At 42.3% G+C, this 21,299-nt stretch overlaps 1 protein-coding gene across 6 annotated transcripts in view; it reads right to left on the reverse strand.

The window, feature by feature from the left end:
* Positions 1 to 21,299, reverse strand: part of pcnt (pericentrin) — a 185,144-nt gene that overhangs the window by 90,158 nt on the left and 73,687 nt on the right. For all 6 annotated transcript variants that reach the window (XM_033024217.1, XM_033024221.1, XM_033024222.1 and 3 more), the window contains exons 19-25: positions 19,706 to 20,201; positions 18,124 to 18,342; positions 15,417 to 15,575; positions 7,605 to 7,751; positions 6,529 to 6,659; positions 4,684 to 4,904; positions 2,097 to 2,320 (exon numbers count right to left, since the gene is read on the reverse strand). In XM_033024217.1, the coding sequence (XP_032880108.1) occupies positions 2,097 to 2,320; positions 4,684 to 4,904; positions 6,529 to 6,659; positions 7,605 to 7,751; positions 15,417 to 15,575; positions 18,124 to 18,342; positions 19,706 to 20,201 (1,597 nt within the window). The remainder of the gene's footprint in view (positions 1 to 2,096; positions 2,321 to 4,683; positions 4,905 to 6,528; positions 6,660 to 7,604; positions 7,752 to 15,416; positions 15,576 to 18,123; positions 18,343 to 19,705; positions 20,202 to 21,299) is intronic.

Below are 21,299 nucleotides of genomic sequence, written 5' to 3' on the forward strand. Positions count from 1 at the left end.
ACGGGATGCCCCAACTACACTACTCCGACCTGCCCACCTTTGGCCCATATTCCTCTACACCTTTCCTATTGATGCACAATGCCAAATGTCTTTTAAATGTGAGGTTATCCACTTTGGTAGCAAAAACAGGAAGGCAGATTACTATCTAAATGGCGTCAAGTTGGGAAAAGGGGAAGTACTACGGGATCTGGGGGTCCTTGTACATCAGTCTATGAAAGTAAGCATGCAGGTAAGCATGCATGCAAGAAAGCAAATGGCATGTTGGCCTTTATAACAAGAGGAAACGAATATAGGAGCAAAGAGGTCCTTCTGCAGTTGTACAGAGCCCTAGTGAGACCACACCTGGAGTATTGTGTGCAGTTTTGGTCCCCAAATTTGAAGGAGGACATTCTTGCTATTGAGGGAGTGCAGCGTAGGTTTACAAGGTTAATTCCCGGGATGGCGGGACTGTCATATGCTGAGAGAATGGAGCAGCTGGGCTTGTACACTCTGGAGTTTAGAAGGATGAGAGGATATCTCATTGAAACATATAAGATTGTTAAGGGCTTGGACACGCTGGAGGCAGGAAACATGTTCCCGATGTTGGGGGAGTCCAGAACCAGGGGCCACAGTTTAAGAATAAGGAGTAAGCCATTTAGAACGGAGACGAGGAAACACTTTTTCTCACAGAGAGTGGTGAGTCTGTGGAATTCTCTGCCTAAGAGGGCGGTGGAGGCAGGTTCTCTGGATGCTTTCAAGAGAGAGCTAGATAGAGCTCTTAAAAATAGCGGAGTCAGGGGATATGGGGAGAAGGCAGGAACGGGGTACTGATTGGGGATGATCAGCCATGATCACATTGAATGGCGGTGCTGGCTCGAAAGGCCAAATGGCCTACTCCTACATCTATTGTCTATAAACTATGCTGGTAGTCTTGCTGAGGCAGCGTGAGGTGTAGATGGAGTCAATGGAAGGAAGGTTGTTTTTTGAGTGATGGCCTGAGCTACGTCCGCAACTCTCTGCACTTTCTTGTTGTCTTGTATGTGGTCATCCCAAACCAGGCTGCGATGCATCCGATGAAATGCTTTCTACGTCATATCTGTAGAAGTTGTTGAGGGCCCACTACAGCGGTGTCATCTGCGAACCTGTAGATTGAGGGATTGGTTTTTGGCTGCACAGTCATGAGTTTTTAAGGAGAATGGTAGGGTGCTGAGAACACATCCTTGCAGGGCACCAGTGTTGAGAACTATCGTAGATGATGATTTGTCACCTATTCTCACTGATTGTGGTCTGTTGGTCAGGAAGTCGAAGATCCAGTTGCAGAGGGGAGTGCTGACTCCAAGTTCCGTGAGTTTGGATATCAGCTTGGTTAGGAAAACAGAGCTATGATCAATGAATGATATCAGGCATCCCAAATTAGTTCCCCAGGCAACTGCAGGGGAATGCAACACTTATCCGTTCACCTCCTCCTTTTCCAACCAGTCCTTCCAGTTGAAATAGTAATTCACCTGCACTTCTTCAAATCAAGTGCACTACATTCCTTCCATTGACTCCATCTACACCTCACGCTGCCTATGTGACCCCCTCTGCATCAGAGAAACTGAACACAGCTTTGCAAAACACCCACATTTAGCCTGCAGTAGTGTCCTCCTGTTCCCCATCACCATAATTCATCAACCCACTCTCACACTGACCGGAATGTCTGATGCCTCCTAAACTAGAAACCAGAGGAACGGCCATTGCAATTGCTAAAAACATCCTTGTTCATGGAATTGCTACAACCCAGTACCAAAGCACTCCAAGTAGAAAGAGAAGACGTTGAAAGAGAAAGAACAATGAAAAGTCTGTCTCTCACCAACTTGTGACTTCACTGAAAAAAAATCATAACAATAAGGTATCCTTCTGCATAAGTTCAAATAAATTGAAGATATCTGCCAAATATAAACTGTTCATCAGAACATACCTGAAGGAATTCCATAACCTAACAGAGCAGGGATGATTCAGTCACAGAATATATTCAAAATAGTTCCATAGATTATTTTGATATTAAATGAATCAAGGGACGATGAGCTATTAAATGAGAGTGGGACCAAAGTAAAAGATCAATTACGAAAACTCACCTGTCTTGTGGATATTGTAACCAAATCGAGCAATTTTTCCACAGCAGCCTGCAAACGTCCACACGTGCTGAGAATTAGCTCCTCATTTTCAGGTTCACCATCAGGCCCAACGAACATACTCTCTGACAACCACTGGGAAAGCTCTAATCGCCCATCTGTCAATGCTGACCACATGCTGTTATCCTCAGTGATAGTAGCACTTTCTTGACTTGTGTTCAAATCACCTAAGAGACAGAATGATTAAAAGGAAAATACAGCCGTTTGTTCATCAAGAACTGAATACTGAAATGATTATATTTGGAGTAAGGGGAGACGGGAATAAATTAAATAAACCCCAAAATTCATTCTTTAATTATGGGTTAATAATAGCAAAAAAACTATACTTAAATTCTGGAAAAATGCTAATACACCAACAGTTAAAATGTGGATTAGTAATATATTAGACACAGCACATTTGGAAGAAATGAGACTCCTCCTAAAAGACAAACAAGACCAATTATTAATGAGTTGGTCTCCATTTATTGATTTCTTGGAGTCATGTAGTGCAACAGTATCGTAAAAATTAAAAGTTTCAGGTACGTGTGAAAGACGACATAAAATATAAAAAATCATCTCCTTGTGGCGATTGGATAAACTCCCTCCTGCTTCTTACTCACGCACACTACTCTATCCTTCACTCTTTAACACCTCTTTTTCTTTTTCTCTTCTTACTTTTCTTGTTAAAAAAAAAAAAAAAGGAAGTTGTACAGAGAATGTAATATGTTAACATAATTTTGGGAACCTGGAAAAAGGTACCAATGTATTGTACTGACATAATAAATAAAATAAAAAAATAAATAAAATATAAAAACATCCTCTGTGCTTCTACTCAAATTACAACACTGCCTTGATCATCAAAACTCATAGATTACACGGTTTAGGTGTTGATATTTTGAAACTGTATGCTATCCTGTCAAATCATACCATACGATTAAAAGGTGGCGTAAACTTTTAAACCTTCTGTCCTCTGGGAGAAGGGAGAAGAGGGGGGGGGGGGGGAAGGGTGAGTGGTCCCCATGCATGAAGGGAGGTTATGTTGGCTGCTTTCCCTAGGTAACATGAGGCACAAGGAGGTTGGGAGGATGATTGGTTTGTAGGATGCACTGGGCTATGTTAACAAATCTAAAATGTCTTGCGTCTTGGGCAGAGCGGTTCCCATATCAAGATGTGATGCATCTTGACAGGTTGCTTTCATAGAACATAGCCGAGTACAGCAAAGTAACAGGCACTTCGGCCATGATGTCTGTGCTGAACACACTGCCAAGACCATCACTTATCTACCTGCACATAACATATAGCCCTCCATTATTATATGCCCATCCAAAAGCTTCTAAACAGCACTAATGTATCTACTTCAACCACCAGCCCTGGCAGCACATTCTAGGCCATCATCACTATCTGTGTAAAAACCTGTCCGCACATCTCCTTTAAACTTTACCCCTCTCACCTTAAAGCTTTACCCTCTCGTATTTGATTTTTCTATACTTGGAAAAAGGTCTGACTGTCTACCCTATCTGTGCCTCATAATTTTATATACTTCTATGATATCTCTCCGCAACTTCTGGCATTCCAGAGAAAACGATCCAAATCTGTCCAAGCCTTCACATCCTCCCTGTAATGGGGCGACTAGAACTGCACACAATATTCCAAATGCTGCTGCACCATGACTTCCTGACTTATACTCAATGCCCCGATCTATGAAAGCAAGCAGACCGTATGGCTCCTTTTCTATTCTTATCTACTTGTGTTGCCACTTTCAGTGAGATGTGAATTTGTTCCTCAAGATCCCCCTGCTCATCAATGCTATTTTGGGTCATGCCATTAATTGTATATTTTCCCTTTACATTTGATATCCCAAAGTGCAACACCTCACACTCGCTCCGATTAAACTTGATCTGCCATTTCTCCACCCATTTCTGTAGCTGATCTACAGTATATCTTGGTGTATACGTCACAGTCCGCGACGCAAGGAATCTTGGCGTTAGTTTTTTTAGGTGCATTTATAGCAGTTGGCAAGAGTCATTGAGACACCCTGAATTTCCATAGTCGTTTGAGTAATTGGAGGGCTGGTGTGCTTTCATGGCCAAGACAATTTGGACTAGACAAATTGGACTAGACAAATTGTTAGTCAGTAGAAAATGGGCTAACTCAGATATACTCAAATCTTCTTAATTATAAATTTGAAAGAATCCATAACATATTTTAAATAATGCTGGAATCCCCAAGAGTCGTACAGTGATGCAGTTGGTAGAGCTGCTGCCTCCAATGACCTAATGCTCCAATGACCTAAATTCAATCCTGACCGCTGGTGCTGTCAGTTTGTGGTGTTTGAACATTCTCTTTGTGGACATACGACTTTCCTCCCACATTCGAAAAAGGGACGGTAAATTGTCCCGAGTATATATGCGAGTAGTAGAATTTGGGAAGAATTGTTGGGATTGTGGGGAGAATAAAGAGAGATTAGTACAAGATTTGTGTAAGTGCTTAATAGTAGGAGCATACTTAATGTCAAAGGTGCTGTTTCTGGATTCCAAAGCAAAAAGCATACCTTTATCATTTTCCAGCAAGGCTTTGGTTTTCATCGATTGAGGTCGGCCACTAGTTCCCACCAGGCTCTGATTATTTCCATGATCCAGTGTATTCCCTGGCTCCCCTCCCTCGAAGCACTGTTCAATTTGCTTACTAATCATGTCTTCTGAGGAAAACATCACCCGCACCACCTCTGAAAACAGCTTTAACATCCGCTCATGAGAATGCTCCAAATTTTTCCTAAATGGCAATAAAATACACTAATTTTTACCCAGGCTAATGAAGGTACTCAAAAAATAGAGTGTTAATTTTGTCAGTATCATGAAATATTTCACCTGCAGTTAATTCAATTAACTGTTATAACTTCTATTATAACTTTCAGTGTATATTTATAACTTTACCGTGTACATTTAACCAAAGGCTACATAACAGCAGAGACCAATCTTTTCAGTCGATGGTAGACATCTCCTAACATTGCAAGAAAAGATTCTCATGGCATGTTTAATCAAATAAAGTAAATATAGCCTGCAGTTTAAGATCAGTTAATCGGGCATCTTCCTATTCTGAAGCAAATCAATGGACAAACTCATAAAGTCCTAAGGAGATTAAAAAAAGATTTCACAGGGGATACAGCAATAAGATACTTAAAAATACTGTTACAATTCGTTATCAGATTCAAATGGTGAAAATTCTGCACCATATTTTAATTTACGTAGCACTGAAGCAGCTGTAAATAAATATCTTGGGGGCATATTGGGGTTTTCAGTGGATCAAAACCAATTCAAACCATGCATTGTTTGCAATGACATAATGAAAATTAACGTATTATGCTTTGACCAAATAGCAGAAGACTACAGGACAAACGAGGCAGCAAGACTAAACAGCCAGGGTTGGAAAGATTGAGACTAGGTAGTATCAGTGTTAACTTTTCACTAGAAAAGGTTTTAAAATAAATATGTTAAGTTACTGAAAAGGGGAACATGAGGAAAGACAAAATAGGATGGTCTTTCTCTCTCACCCATATATATTTGTGAATCAGGGAATCATATTAATAATGTGGTTTCATTCAATGATGTTTATTATTATCATCACATTATCATGAATGTTGGTGAAGTGGCCGACTTACTGAAGTAACAATCTAGTACCAATATGCACCAGTAATGTGGAAGCACAAATTCAAATACTTCTACAACAGCTGTGGAATTTTAATTTTGTTAATTAAGTTAAAAAATTAAAAAGTAAAAGCTCATCTCAGTCATGGTGGCCATGAAACAAATATGATGTGATGATAATAATAAACAGATGGATTGAATGAAACCACAATATTAATACAGACTATCATTAAAAAAAATCATATGGTTCACTAATGCCCATCAAGAAAGAGAATTCGCTGGTGGTATCAGGCCTGTCAAAGATACAATTCCAAACTGACAGCAATGCAGTTGATTATTCACTGCCTTCTGAAATTATGTCATTCAGTGAGATTAAATCAGTCTCTGATCTTGTCACAAACACAAACAAATCCTACTGCATAAATGGTGGAGCTGTGAGTACTTAAGACATTAACAATTTGCTATCTTAAAATACCTTATATTCTTGGAATAAGAAATACATTGCTGATATTTAAATGACTACAGGAAAACTGACCAGTGCAAGAATGGGAATGTGGAAGCTTAAGATCAATATAAACTCTCAGGAATCCTTTGGGGGGAAAAAAGCACATTGTTCCCAGTACATGATGATGCATAAAGTGAAGGAGTATTAATTCAACAAATGCTTGAATGATCTATGCTAAAGCTACTGTCATGTTAAGAGCAGTTGCCCTCTGCAAAGATTTGAAGCTTTAATTATCTCCATCAATTACCGTTCAGTAGTCATTCGCTCAAGGTCGGAGTGCAGCATTGCCACCAGATTACCTCCTTCTTCATTTTCACGATCACGGCGCTGCAACAAAGTATCCTGCTCAGACCTCTTGTCCTGGATTTCTCTCTGCAGCTGAGTAAAGGACAATAAGTAAAAGCTAAAGAATCCAGCCACTCAGGTTTCATTTAGTTTAGTTTTGTTTAATTTAGAGATAAAGTGTGGAATCAGGACCTTCGGCCCACCAAGTTCATGCCGATCAACAATTAACCATACACTAGTTTTATACTACACACTGGGGACAATTTACAGAAGCCAATTAACCTACAAACCTGCATGTCTTTGGAATGTATGACGGGCATTTGATGTCTCTAGGCTTGTACTCAGACGAGTTTAGAAGGATGAGGGGAATCTCATTGAAACTTACTGAATAATCAAAAGCCTAGTTAGATTGGATGCAGAGAGTTTAGGGCCAGAGGGCACAGCCTCACAATTAAAGGATGTTTCTTAAGAAAGGAGGAGGAATTTCTTCAATCAGAGGATGGTGAACGTGGAATTCATTGCCTCAGACGGCTGTGGAAGCCAAGTCTTTGGGTATTTTTAAAGCAGAGATTCACAGGTTTTACAGAGATAAACCAGAAAGCAGTTGAGAAGGCTAGATCGCTCAGCCATGATTGAATGGCAGAGTAGACTCAAAGGGCCAAATGGCCTAATTCAATAAAGGGGAGAGGGATGTCAGAAATTATTCAAGTGAACTCGAGGACAAAGTGGAAGTTAGTGGTGAATTTGATTAAATTGACAGCTTCCACACAGATGCAGGAGGCAGTCATCAATGTAGCAGAAAAAGAGATGGGGGGTGGTGCCAGAGTAGGAATCCTCCATGTTGGCAACAAAGAGCCAGAGGGAGCTGGGCCCATGGGAGTGCCCATGACGACCCATATTATCCCTCAATCACCATTAGTATTTGCAGCTGTATTAGTATTTCCGTGCACAAATTGAACACTGGACATCATTAAAGGATAAAATTAAGCAGTTTCTTGAAAAAAAACTACATTGACAAAGGATTTTCAAAGATTCAACCTGTTTGGTTAGCTCCATCTGCTGTTGAAGCTTTGCAGACAATTGTTTCTTCTCATCTTGGTGTGTTTGTTTTGTTTTGTCCTGCTCCTGAGAGAAGACTTCTTTCAGTTCCTGGAGTGCGAAGATCTTTTCAGCTTCAAACTCCTCCTGCACAGAAAGTAATAATAAAACATTCCATAATTGTAAGAGAAATGACTCTGATGTCAAAGACATATGATCGGTGGATTATATTATTATTATTATTTTATATATTATGGATTATATTATAATTATTATATTAGACTGGATTTGTAATAACTGAACAATATACTGCTGGCACTGATCTCAAATCCAACTCATTTTTGAGAAACATAACCAGTTTCACATTTTATTAAAATGAGTATGTATCAGGGAACTTGATCTGACCTGATCTCTAGTCTTTAGGACCAAACAATTATCATCATATTACCAAAGCACAATATAAAACTGATACTTATCCTCCCTGACCCCTCTGCCTACTTCATATCATAGGCTTCCAAATGTGTTTTCTCTAAACACAACATGCAGGTGATGGATGATATAAGTAGACTTGAGTCTTAAATAGGGTAGATAATTGTACATTGTGTATAGAATATCTTTGGTGGGGTGGGGGGTAAAGGGACATGAAGCCAGTGTAAGTTCAGCCAGGATTCAGGGGTAGGGTGTTATATAACGCTTGTTGGGAGTTGTATGCAGATCACCAAACAGCAGTAGGAAAGTTGGGGATAGCATCAAGCAGGAAATTAGGGATGCGTGTAGCAAATGTACAGCGGTTATCATGGGTGACTTTAATCTACATATAGATTGGGCCAACCAAATTGGTAACAGTGCTGAGGAGGATTTCCTGGAATATAGACGGGATGGGTTTTTAAACCAATGCGTAGAGGAACCGGCTAGAGGGCAGGCCATCCTAGACTGGGTATGGTGTAATGAGGAAGGATTAGTTAGCGATCTTGTTGTGCAAGGCCCCTTGGGTCTTGAACTTGAATAAAGGAGACTTTGAAGGTATTTAAGAATAAGGAGTAAGCCATTTAGAACGGAGACGAGGAAACACTTTTTCTCACAGAGACTGGTGAGTCTGTGGAATTCTCTGCCTCAGAGGGCGGTGGAGGCAGGTTCTCTGGATGCTTTCAAGAGAGAGCTAGATAGGGCTCTTAAAGATAGCGGAGTCGGGGGATATGGGGAGAAGGCAGGAACGGGGTACTGGTTGGGAATGATCAGCCAGCCGGGCAACCTTGGCAGCTTTTTAGGTTGCCAAATGACAGCTTAGGTGGTCATTTAAGACAGTTTGCATGACGCGTGCTATAATGTGCTCGGACGAAGTGCGTAGTTACCAGTCGGAATTATACTCAATGAAGCATTCACATATTATTTCTGCTTCAAATAAAGTCACAAACTAAACATATTCACCAATCAAGACATGATATATCCCACAATGACATGCAGCAAAATTATAATACAGTATCTCAACTCTTTTTACACATTGCAATTAATGCAATTTCTATTAGTTCTTTCCACTTCCAAACTAAAACGTGGTTGGATTATTCAGCGTATGATCAACCTATGTCAATAAATCCTGGACCATGGTAACATATATGCTTAACCATGCACACTACAGATTGATGCAAGCATGTTTTCTGTGAAGGACCGAAAATTACCATGACATGGCCATAGCATGGGTCGTTATTGCTATTGGTACAGAAACACTCTCGCTTCCCACATAATTTATCCACAACAAAATATACAGGTTGCAAGGACATTTCTAAAGGCATTTTATGATAATAGGTGTTAAAACCGACTATACCCATCTGACAGGTTAAACATTACACTAACTGACAAGAGATGGCCAAAGGACGTAACTGCATATATTTAAAGGTGTCAAGACTTAGATGTACGTGTTGTGAACAGCAATGAAAATATCCAGTTTGTAAGCACCAGATTTAAATAAAATTATTGATAAACAGTTTCCATCATTCCCACTTCAGAATTAATGTTAACATTTCAACTGAAATATCTCCTGACCAAATTTGTGATGTATATGATCGACTGTAGAAGTAAAACCTGGATAAATCCAACGTATAGTTGTGAATGTTGCTCATTAAATAACTACAGTACCGATACTCCATATTAAGAGCATTGATTTTCCGTTAAAATGAATTCTGTAATAATGTGTCAACGTCAGCAGTGACAATCGAACACTGCGGTTTTAATATTTCACGTGTTCACAATATAATTAATCCATCTTTATGGACTAAAACAAAAATTTCCAGCACAATAGGGTCAGGGAGGGGTGTGTGTGTGAATCAGTGCGGGGTGGATAGATGGCGGGGATGGGGGGTTAGAAGGCAGTCGGTGCAGAATGGATGAATTGAGGCAGGTGCAGCTCAAAGATCCTAGATCCTATGACAGGTCCCGCACAGTGGCAGCAGCGGCCGCGACAGCGGCTTCATCTCCTCCTCCTCCCTGATAGCGGCCGCTGCTTGCAAATCTGCTAATGGCGCATCCTAGTGGCGGCGCGGCTCTGGCTGCAGCGGCTCTCCGGCAGTCCTGTTAGTTTTGTGTTTTTTGGTTTGTTTATTTTCGTTTTGGTTAGTCTAGTTTTGGTTTTTAGTTTGTGTTTTGGGGGGGGTTGAAACGGGGCTTGCTGTCTCTCCCTGCGGGGGAATGCGACTTTTTGGTCGTATTCCCCTTCTCTGCCTCCGTCTGCGCTGAGGCCTAGTGGCGGAGCTGGCGACCTCGAGGCTCAGGAGGCAGAGCCCGCCAGGACTCGCACTGAGCTCGCTCCCGTGAGGACGGCCCGGCTCGGGGCTGGACAGTGCTTTCGTGAGGGGCTGTGACGGCCGGCCCGAAGAAGGAACGGTGCTCCCGTCGGAGTAGCCGAGTTCGGGGAGGTACGGCGTTCCCAGCTTGAGGGAGGAGCGGCGCCCGGTCAGGGCGGCCTGGCGCGAGGGAGGAGCGGCGCCTGGTCGGGGCGGCCCAGCTTGAGGGAGGAGCGGCGGCCTGGCGCAAGGCTGAGACGGTGGCAGTACTCACGTGAGGGCGATCCGGCTCGGGGCTGGAACGATGCTCCGGGGGCTGGGACGGCAGTTCTGGTGGCGGTGACCTGGGACCGGGGTTCGGCCGCGGGCCAGCGGCTGCGTCAGCAGGTCTGGTGAGCGGCAGCTTCGACTACCCCGGGCCGCGGTGTTTGAGCCGCGAGGACAGGTTTTAACATCGCCCGGGGGGTATCGCCTCAGCGCAGAAGGAGAAGAGGAGGGAAGAGACTGCAGCCCTAAGACTTTTGCCTCCATCACAGTGAGGAGATGTTGGGTGGACTCACTGTGGTGGATGTTAATGTGTTTATTGTTGTTTTTTATTGTATTGTATTATATGTATGACTGCTTAAATTTCGTTCAGACTTCGGTCTGGATGACAAATAAAAGGCTATCTATCTATCTATGATATGAAAACAAACCCTACCGCACGCCGAGGCAGGGAGGAGGGAGGGAGGAGGAGGCCTCGGCGTGCGGTAGGGTTTGTTTTGAAAGCGCCGTTAGCAGATTTACAAGCAGCGGCCCTTATCAGGGCGGGCGGGGTGCGGGAGGTGGAAATGGAGCCACTGTCGCGGCCGCTGCTGCCGCTGTTCGGGGCCCGTCATTCGCTCCGGTCCTTGATGAAGCTGCCAGCCTTTTTGAGGCAGCGACTGTGGTAGATTCCCTCGATGGTAGGGAGGTCAGTGCCAATGATGGACTGGGCAGTGTTTACAACTTTTTGCAGTCTTTTCCGCTCCTGGGCGCACAAGTTGCCAAACCAGTCCACGATGCAACCGTTCAGAATGCTCTCTACTGTGCACTTGTAGAAGTTCGAGAGAGTCCTCCTTGACATACCGACTCTGTAATCTTCTCAGGAAGTAGAGGCGCTGATGTGCTTTCTTTATAATTGCATCAGTGTTCAGGGACCAGGAGAGATCTTCTGAAATATGCACGCCCAGGAATTTGAAGTTCTTGACCCTTTCCACCATCGTCCCGTTGATATAAACGGGACTGTGGGTCCCCATCCTAACCCTCACCAAAGTCCACAATCAGTTCCTTGGTTTTGCTGGTGTTAAGAACCAGGTTATTGTGCTGGCACCATTTGGTTAATCGGTCAATCTCACTTTCGGGGGGGGGGGGGGGGGGGGGGGGGGAAAGAGGGAGCGAGAGCACAACTATGGGGCATAGAGAGTGGGTCGACTGGGCTTGTATTCACTGGAATTTAGAAGGATGAGAGGGTATCTGTAGGAAGGGAGGGTGTACGCTGGCGCGGTTTCGCTGCCGCTGCTCTCTCTTCACATTGTGTTTTTGATTTTTTGTCTTTGGATCGAATTCTGTCTTTAATTTGTGTATTGGTGATGTCTTTATTATTTATTTTATTCCGATTATATGTTTTTTTTACTCTTGTTAATTTCTGTAAGGTGTCCTTGAGACTTTTGAAAGGCGCCCACAAATAAAAATTTAATATATAATATTATTATTATATATCTTATAGAAATATATAAAATAGAGGATGGGACGGGGTAGATGCAGAAAAAAGGTTCCCGATGTTGGGTGGGTCCAGAACCAGGGGTCACAGTTTAAGAATAAGGGGTAGGCCATTTAGGATTGAGATGAGGAAAAACGTTTTCACCCAGAGTTGTAAATCTGTGGAATTCTCTGCCACAGAAGGCAGTGGAGGCCAATTCAATGGATGTTTTCAAGAGAGTTAGATTTAGCTCTTATGGCTAAGGGAATCAAGGGACATGGGGAAAATGCCAGAACGGGGTACTGATTTTGGATGATCAGCCACGATCATATTAAATGGCGGTGCTTGCTCGAAGGGCCGATTGTTCATACTGTTGAGTTGTAAGTTCACTAACAAAATATGAGGTGCAGTTCCTCCAGTTTGCATGTGGTCTCACTCTGGCAATGGAGGGGGCCCAGGGCAGAACAGTTCTTCCCTGGTTGTTATAGATGAATCTTGCAGTCTCTATGCCCCATAGTTGTGCTCTCGCTCTCGCTCCCTCTCCCCCTCTCCTCCCCCCCCCCCCAAAGGTGCACTAAGGATAGTGTTTTCCTGGTCCTCGCTTATCAACCCACCAGTCCCCACATCCAACACATCATCGACATTTCCATCATCTTTCACTTGATTCCACCACGAGTCACATTTTCCCATCTCCACCCTTTTCCACCTTCCATAGATACCGCTCCTCCGCAACCCCTTGGTTCACATCCCTTCACACCCAAACCACCCCCTCCCTCCCCATGTACATTCCACTGCAAATGCAGGATATGTAACACCTATCCTTGTACTTCCTCCCTCGATTCCATCCAAGGACCCCAGCAGCCCTTCAAGGTGAGATAGTATATTAAAACCTCCCTTCCCCTCCACCATTTTCTCCCCAACACTCCCCTCGCCCATTTTATCCCCCATCCCTCCCTTCCCCTTAACCTTGGCTGACCTTGCACTGGTTTCTCCCCTCCCCAACCCACTCTACCAAATGTCTTTCAACAAGCCTTACAGTTTCCAACTATGTATTTCTTTTGGGCTCATACCTCTTTCTATCCCACAAACTGCCTATCCGGGAACTTCTTTGACTGAGGTCATATGCTGCCAGCTGTGATAATTGGCCCGCCTCTTCTCTCCCTTTTTTCCCCCACTCCCACCCTGCAATCAGTCAGAAGAAAGTCCTGATCCGAAACATCATCTATCCATTTTCTCCAGTGTTGCTGCCTGATCTGCAGACTTAGTCTAGCATTTTGTGTCTATCTCTATATAACTAAAAGTCCTCATCTTGCGTGTGTGTCCACGCGCTAATCTTGTTAATTCCTATCTTCTTCCAGATGATAGGCCACAGCCTTCCCATTTTCACACATCCTACTCACATTTTTCCTATGGTGGCGATAAACATCTTCCCGTCGCATTTCCACCTATATTTCCGAAGTTATTAATCATTTAAATATTTTAAACAGCCAAACCAGCCTTCTCACAGTGATGATGTCACAATGCCTCTCACAGTGCACCAATCACAATGGGATCTCAAGCTGGGTGCCAACTGCCACAATGACATCACAATAGGGATGTTGCCAACAGTAACGAGGTTGCTGCCCCTCTACCAATATCTGAAGAGGCTGCTCATCAAGTTCTGGTTGCATTTTGGTTGCATTTTGGTCCCACGATCCCCCCCCCCCCCCCCCCCCCCCCCGGGGCAAACGCCGATGCTGCACCCCCCCGGGGGGCAAACGCCTACAATGCAATTGTCTAGTCTTACATATAATTCGTTTTTGTGGGGTTTTTCATTCCACGAGCTTCAAAAATACAGACTGAAATTAATTACATGGCAGTAAATGCAAGATTATTATGTGATGCAGTGCCAGCATTTGAAACATATATGCTATCAATAAAGTCTTGAAGACCAGGCTCACACCATAAAGCCACCAACAAACATTTCACGTCAAATGCAGTCATTTCTACAACTTACCATACTGGTAACTTGGACAAGTCCTAGTGGTATGTGAAAGATGTGAATGAAGAAAACATGATATAATCAAAGATAGAAATTAAGTAGATCTTGAGATTCATAACATTTCTAACAAGTCTGGCATTTCAACCATCATTTCTGTGCCCTTCAACTCGGACAATTTTGTCTAATTTGACGTCTGCCATTTCCCTCTATAAATATATTTTTTTGCCTCAAGTTTGCAGAGTCGCATAGCTATACAGCAGAGAAACAAACCCTTCAACCCAACTTCAACAACCGACCAAGTTGGCTAGTCCCATTAGCCTGCATCTGGCCTATAACCCTCTAAACCCTTTATATCCACATGTCCCCAAATGTCTTTGAAAAGTCATAATTGAATCTGCTTCTATAGTTTCCTCTGGAAATTCATTCCAGATATGGATTACCCTCTAACATCCTGACAAAAATACAGACACAAAATGATGGAGTAACTCAGCGGGACAGGCAGCTTCTCTGGAGAGAAGGAATGGGTGACGTTTTGAGTCAAGATCCTTCTTCAGGCTGAAATGTCACCCATTCCCTCCCTCCAGAGATGCTGCCTGTCCCGCTGAGTTACTCCAGCATTTTGTGTCTATCTTTTTGCCAGGATGTTGGATGTTCCAGCATTTTGTGTCTATCTTCGGTTTAAACCAGCATCAGCTTCCTACACATTTCAGATCCCATGTGCTTTAACCTTCTGGACCATCCCACCATGCAGGTCAACTCGATCATTAATACAGATTGTAAATTGTTGAGGTCTCAACCACTCTAAGTTACAGGTTGCCAACATGAATGTGACACTAATGTATGGACCGATAACAACAATTAACCCCTATTTTGCAACCAGATTGTTCTACTAATTAAGGAAGGGACCAACAATCATTACCAAGTCTGGCTAACGTGTTTTCCAGTCTTGCACTAACCTTTCCCTATTTTCAGGGCTTTTACATTTTATCTTGTCAATGCAAACCACATTCCAAGAAACCATATTTTATGTCTGCAGATCATTACACACAAATAATACATATATTTCCACTGGGTTTAAATATATTTTTTAAATCACCCTATAGAAGTTAAAGAGGATACTGGTCAAATACATTCAAACCACATCACTAGAAAAAAAACCCATAGCTACCTTAAAGACCTGCATGTGCTGCAACTCTACATTCTTAATTATGTCCCAATGTTTTTAAAGTCAATTTGACCAGATTTGAAACATAATTCAGATCTCTTGAAACAGTAAAACTTATTTCACAATAAAAAAAATAAAAAAAATAACCTCAATTTCTTGTGCACATTACCTTAAGCTGCTTAATTTTCTGAGCAAGCAAGATCTCAGACTGACTCTTGAGGAGTTCAAACTCTTCTTGAAATTGTAGCAATTGCTGTGATTTCTCTTTTTCAAAGTTGAACTGCAGTTCCTGCTGTACTGTTTGTATTTCTGATATACACACATGATCCTAACAGACAAAAAATGTAAGCTATAATGTGTACAAAAAACTGTTGAACTAAAAAGGCATCAACATTAAATCTCAAAACTATAAGATACTACAAACTGCTATGACCCCACCTAAAATCATTCAGAAATATACTAGTTGAGTTTTATGTTTTTACACCAATTGGAAGGATTTGGGATAATGAATTCAAATAAAATTCTGCTATTGTTAAATTCAGCAGAAAGATTAAATCCAGAACTAATTTGACTGTGTGTTTTAAGGAGGTTAATGAAGGTAGGGTGATGGATGTTTTATACATGGATTTTCGTAAAGCTTTTGATGAGTTACCTCATGGTAGGCTGATCTAGAGGAATGGGATAAACGGGATTCATAATGGGTTCAGAGAAAACAAAGGGTTTTGGTGGAAGATGGTTATTCTGGCTGATAGACTGTGACCAGTGGAGTTTGCAGGGATCTTGCTGGAACCTGCTACATATAAATGACCTAGACGTAAATGTAGATGGGATGATGTTTATGTTTAATGACAAAGCCAAAATTGGAAGGGTTGCAGACAAGGAGGAATGCTGTCAGATGATACAGGATTCTTTTTTGCAAAGATGCAAATTCTTTTTTTTTAAATGCTGTTTTTTACTACATTTGCAGATGATTCCAATGGGCGGAAAAATGGCAGATGAGTTTAACCCGACCAAGTGTGAGGTGTTGCACTTTGAAAAGTTGACTGCAAGGAGAGGACATACAGTTAATGGCAAAACCCTTAACAACAATGACGTGCAGAGAGATCTTGGAGTCCAAGTTCATAGCTCACTAAAAGTGGCAGCACAAGTAGTACGGGTGGTAAAGAAGGTGTATGGTAAGTTTGCCTTCAATGTTAGAGGCATTGAATATAAGAGTCGGGAAGTTCATAGGACTATGGTTAGGCTGCATTTGGAATACTGCATGCAGTTCTGGTTACCCCATTACAGAAAAGATGCAAAGGCTTTGGAGAGGGTGCACAGGAGGTTTACCAGAATGGTGCCAGGATTAGGGGGTTTCAGCAACACGGAGAGGTTGGATACACGGATTGTTTTATCGGGAACGTCAGAGATTGAGGGGAGATTTGGTAGAAGTATATAAAATTATGACAGGCATAGATAGGGTAGACAGTCAGAAGCTTTTTCCCCAGGGTGGAAATGCCCAACACCAGAGAGCATAGCTATAAGGTGAAAGAGGGAAAGTTTAATGGAGATGTGCGGGGCAAATTTTTTCTTACAGTGGTAGGGGACTTATAACACATTACCTGGGGTGGTGGTGGAGGCAAATATGATAGTGGTATTGAAGAGGCTTTTAGATGGGCATATGGAAGTGCAGGGTATAGAGGATCACATACAAGCAGTTGAGATCAGTTTAACAAGGCATCAACATAAACATTGTGGGCCGAAGATCCCATTCCTATGCTGGACTGTTCCATGTTTTGTGGCAGCACCCCTCTCCCTTGGAGGTCGCTCTGATCCTTTAACTGGCTGACAGGCCAGGAGAGACCAATTCCCAGAATTATTGCTGTTGGTTGGCCACTTGAACCATCCCAGCCTATTCTCTATAAAACCCAGGCTTTTGAGCCAGAGAGCCTGGAAAGAAGGGAGCGAGCGAGGAAGGGAGATAAAGTGGGCTGCCTCCATCCTAGTTGTGTTCCCCCATCGCAGCTATGAGGTAGGCTGAGCTACTGGGACACACCTGAGATCACCAGCGCCACCGTGCGGTTAAAACTGGACTGCTGTGAAAAGAAGCCTTAGACAGCCAATGCGTGAGATGACAGCACCACTTCCTGCCCCTCTGTGGGATTGCGCCCACGCACCCACAGAGGCATAGACTGGCCGCCAGGATAATATAGAGATTGCCAACATCACTTCTCCAAGCCCGAAGCTGAGCTGCCAGGAAAAAAACCTGCACTGTCAGCCACGCCTTTTGTGGCAAGGGTGAACTGCAGGAAGAAGCCTGGGATCACCATGCCGTCTCCTCTGAAGACCAGGACTAGGACACTGGGACAAGCCTGAGATCGCCAACGTCATCGCACATGTGCTTTGACGGCGAGGAACAGTTCCCCCATGCAGTCCTGGACTTTCTTACCACTGTAAATAGAATAAAAAAGTGAGTTCACCCTATTGTGAGTTTGTGTGGTCACTGTCAAATTGCGGCATCATCCCCGACACCACAATTTTAAATAAGTTACCATCTCTTGAATTATTGCTGACACTGGAGTCTTAACTGATTATTGAAAATAGAAAAAAGTGCACATGCTGGAAATCTGAAATAAAAATGGAAAATGTGGAAAATACTGTGGGCAACAAAAGAATGAAAGAATGCTCAATGCCCTTCATTAGAATGGGAAGCATGGGGAAAAAAAGTATGTTTTAAGCTGCAGAGAGGGGGAAGGGGAAAGAATAAAGGGAATGCCTATTTATTGTTAAGGCTGGGGCTCCCCCATTCAAATTAATGGAACAAACAAAAATGTTTGGTCATTAACAGAACTAAACAAAGAAGCTTCAGCATCTGTGGAATGAGATGAACTACTAACCTGTTCTTGCATTTGAATCCGCTTCAGCTCTTCGCCGAGCTTCTGTACATATTCCTCTTTCTGCTTCTCCAGTTCTGCAGATTGCAGAACATGAAACTCCTTGAGCTGCTTATGTTGATCTTCAAGTCGAAGAACCTCATCCCTAATCACATCCAAATGCTTCTGATGCTCCTGCTCCAATGATATTTTCTGGTTGTTTAGAGCCGTCTCCAAATCTGCCTGAAGTTGTAAAGAACACAATAAGAATAATCTAAGTCCCTACTTTAAAAGTGATACATCAAGCCACTTATTCACATTTATGTCACATTGCAAATTTAATGACAATTTCCAAAATACAAAGTAAAGGCAATGACAGCATCTGAATTCCTCTCCTGTGCCCAGGGAATCCACTGGAATGTGAATGCAGTGCAACTAATTTACACAAAGTGCAGGAGTAACTCAGCTGGTCAGGTAGCATCTCTGGAGAACTTGAATGAGCGATGTTTTGGGTTGGGACCCTTCTTCAGACTGATTGCAGTATGGGGGAAGAAAGTTGGAAGAGAGGAGGGGGCAGAACAAAGCCAGGCAAGTGATAGATAGATACATACATGCGAGGGAAGATTTCAGAAGGGCAAACAAAGACCAGAGATGGAAAGAAAACAAATGGTTGTAAGGGAAGAAATGGTGCAGAATGTGAAGCCAAAGGAAGGAGAAAGGGAGGTGGGGAGACAGAGGCGTTCATGCCCTCCCCCCCTTTTCCCCTCTCTTCCTCATGCCCCACCTGGATGCGCACCCATGTCTTCCACCATCCTGTCCTACCCCTTTCTTTTTCCCAACTCCTTCAACCTATATCCCTTCCTCTGGTTTCACATTTCGCACCTTTTCTTATCCCACATCCCAGTTGCCAATCAAAGCCCACCTCACCTGCATCCACCTATTACTTACCTGCCCCCCTCTCTTCCAGCTTTCTCCCCAGACTATAATCAGTCTGAAGGGTCCTAACTCAAACCATCACTATCCATGTTCTCCAGAGATGCTGCCTGACCGGCAGAGTTTCTCCAGCACTGTGTCTTTTTTGTTAAGGCTCTATCTGCAGTACCTTGAGGTTGCAGAGAATGTTCTTTTCTTCATTCAGTTCTAAGAAACTTAACACAATCGCAGATAAAAAAGCAGAGAGGCAGGACTAAGCATTGCTGTTCTTTCAAAAGCCTAAAGTCACAGCAGGCTGCTTGACTTTTTTTTTTACCCTGTACATTTCTATAATTCCATGATTTGGAGAAGTTGGAATTTACACTTGGGAAATAGCAACACAAAGTGCATGCAGTAATGTGGTTTTAATAAATTAGAGGTAGATTTATTATTGCTTTAGGATAACAATGATGTTTATAAAATACAAATAATACTAAGATCTCCATACTTCTGAAAATTAGGAGGGGCTCTGCTTTTCCATTGATTATTTTAGGGATTTTTTAAAGAGCTAAAACATTCTGTCTCAATCGCAAAATCTTTAATTAAGACTTTAACATGTTGCAGTTCACAACTGGTATGAAGAACATTTAATGCAATTATTGGCATTGTTATGTAAAGTAACTAAATAACAAACCTTATGAATTTCCTCCAGTTCTGCAGCCATGGCTTTGAATTTTTCCACATGAACAGCAGTCAATTCCTTTCGGAGCTGCTCTTGAGCGTTAATCAGCTCAGCCTCGCGTTCAGCTTTCAACTGATTAATTTCCATATGTTGTTTGTCAGCGTTATCTCTGTTAAATCTCTCTAATTCCTCCCGACAGGTTTTCATCTCTTCCTTCAAGCTCTGGATCTTAGATTTGAATTTACACGCAACATCCTCAAACTCTGCCAAGTGCTTCAGTTTTAAGTTTTCCAAAGCAACCAACTTTGTATTCTCTAAAGCTTCCATTTCAGCTTGATGCTTTGTGCATATCTCAGCGTTCAAATCTTCAATTTGATTTTGGTGATTTTCTATCAGGTGCTGCTGTTGAGTTTCTAACTCCTCTGCATGTCTCACCTTCAACTCCTGGAGAAGGATCTCTTGCTCAGACATAAATTTGTCCATCATCTGCCTGTGTTCTTCCATGAACCTAGAGTTAATATAAATGCAAAAACAACATTGGTATATGAGATCTATTAAACAAATTATACAAATTTGTTTCAATATTTTTATACAAATTTATTTTAATTCTATTTAAAGATTTACATAACTCCAATAAATAACATTTACAGTGAAAGACATTACAATAAAAATGCTGGCAGATGAAAAGGCAGCACCAAAGTCTTGGATTCTGCTGAAACCACAAACAGCTTACTTTTTAGGAAAGGAGAACATAATGACCACTAAGAAACTAGCTTCTGGACTCAAAATATATAATTTTGGACTAAAAATACAAATTATACATCAAATAAGGACTACGAATGATTGGACCTCTGTACATCAATGCCATTAACTGCAGGTTTTCACCTTACATTTGAGCTCCAAAAGTGTGACACTTGTCTGGATTAAACTCCATCTACCATGTCTCCGCCCATATCTGCAACTAATCTATATCCCACTGAATCTTTTGACAGCCATCATCACTGTCGGCAACTACACTTATTTCTGGCATCTCCAAACTTACCAACCAACCCATTGATATTTCCGTCCAAGTCATTTACATAAATCACAAACTACAGAGGTGTCACCAATGATCCCTGCAGAACATCACTGGTGACAAACCTCCAGCTAGAATAACACTCTTCCACCACTACTCTCTAATTGCTCTAGGTCACCTGGACCTTGATCGAGGCTAGCGAGGATACAAAAATCTCTGATAAAGGGGAGTTAATTTCAGTTTGAGCACTGGCAAAAAGCAGCTGCCCGAGAACTGAAAGGCAGAGCAGATTAAGGATAGAGCCATCTGGAACTGTAATTCGTGCAAACCCCCCACCCCCACTGGAACTGAAAATCACCCAATTTAGTCTGGATTACAAATAGTGAATTGATTGTTTGGAAATATAAAAATGGTATTCTTACTTAACTCAGGTAATTAAGGGAATTCCATTCTCTATTAGAATTTTTATCTTGCTTTATTTGTTTCAGATAAAATATATTGAATAAAGTTGGGAGCTATTTCTTGTGTCAACAGAAGTGGGCTTAATAGATCAAATGGTCTTTCTCCTGCTTTCAGATTTTTTGAAAGACC

This window comes from Amblyraja radiata, chromosome 7 (genome assembly GCF_010909765.2).
Source record: "Amblyraja radiata isolate CabotCenter1 chromosome 7, sAmbRad1.1.pri, whole genome shotgun sequence".
Classification (NCBI taxonomy): Eukaryota; Metazoa; Chordata; class Chondrichthyes; order Rajiformes; family Rajidae; genus Amblyraja; species Amblyraja radiata.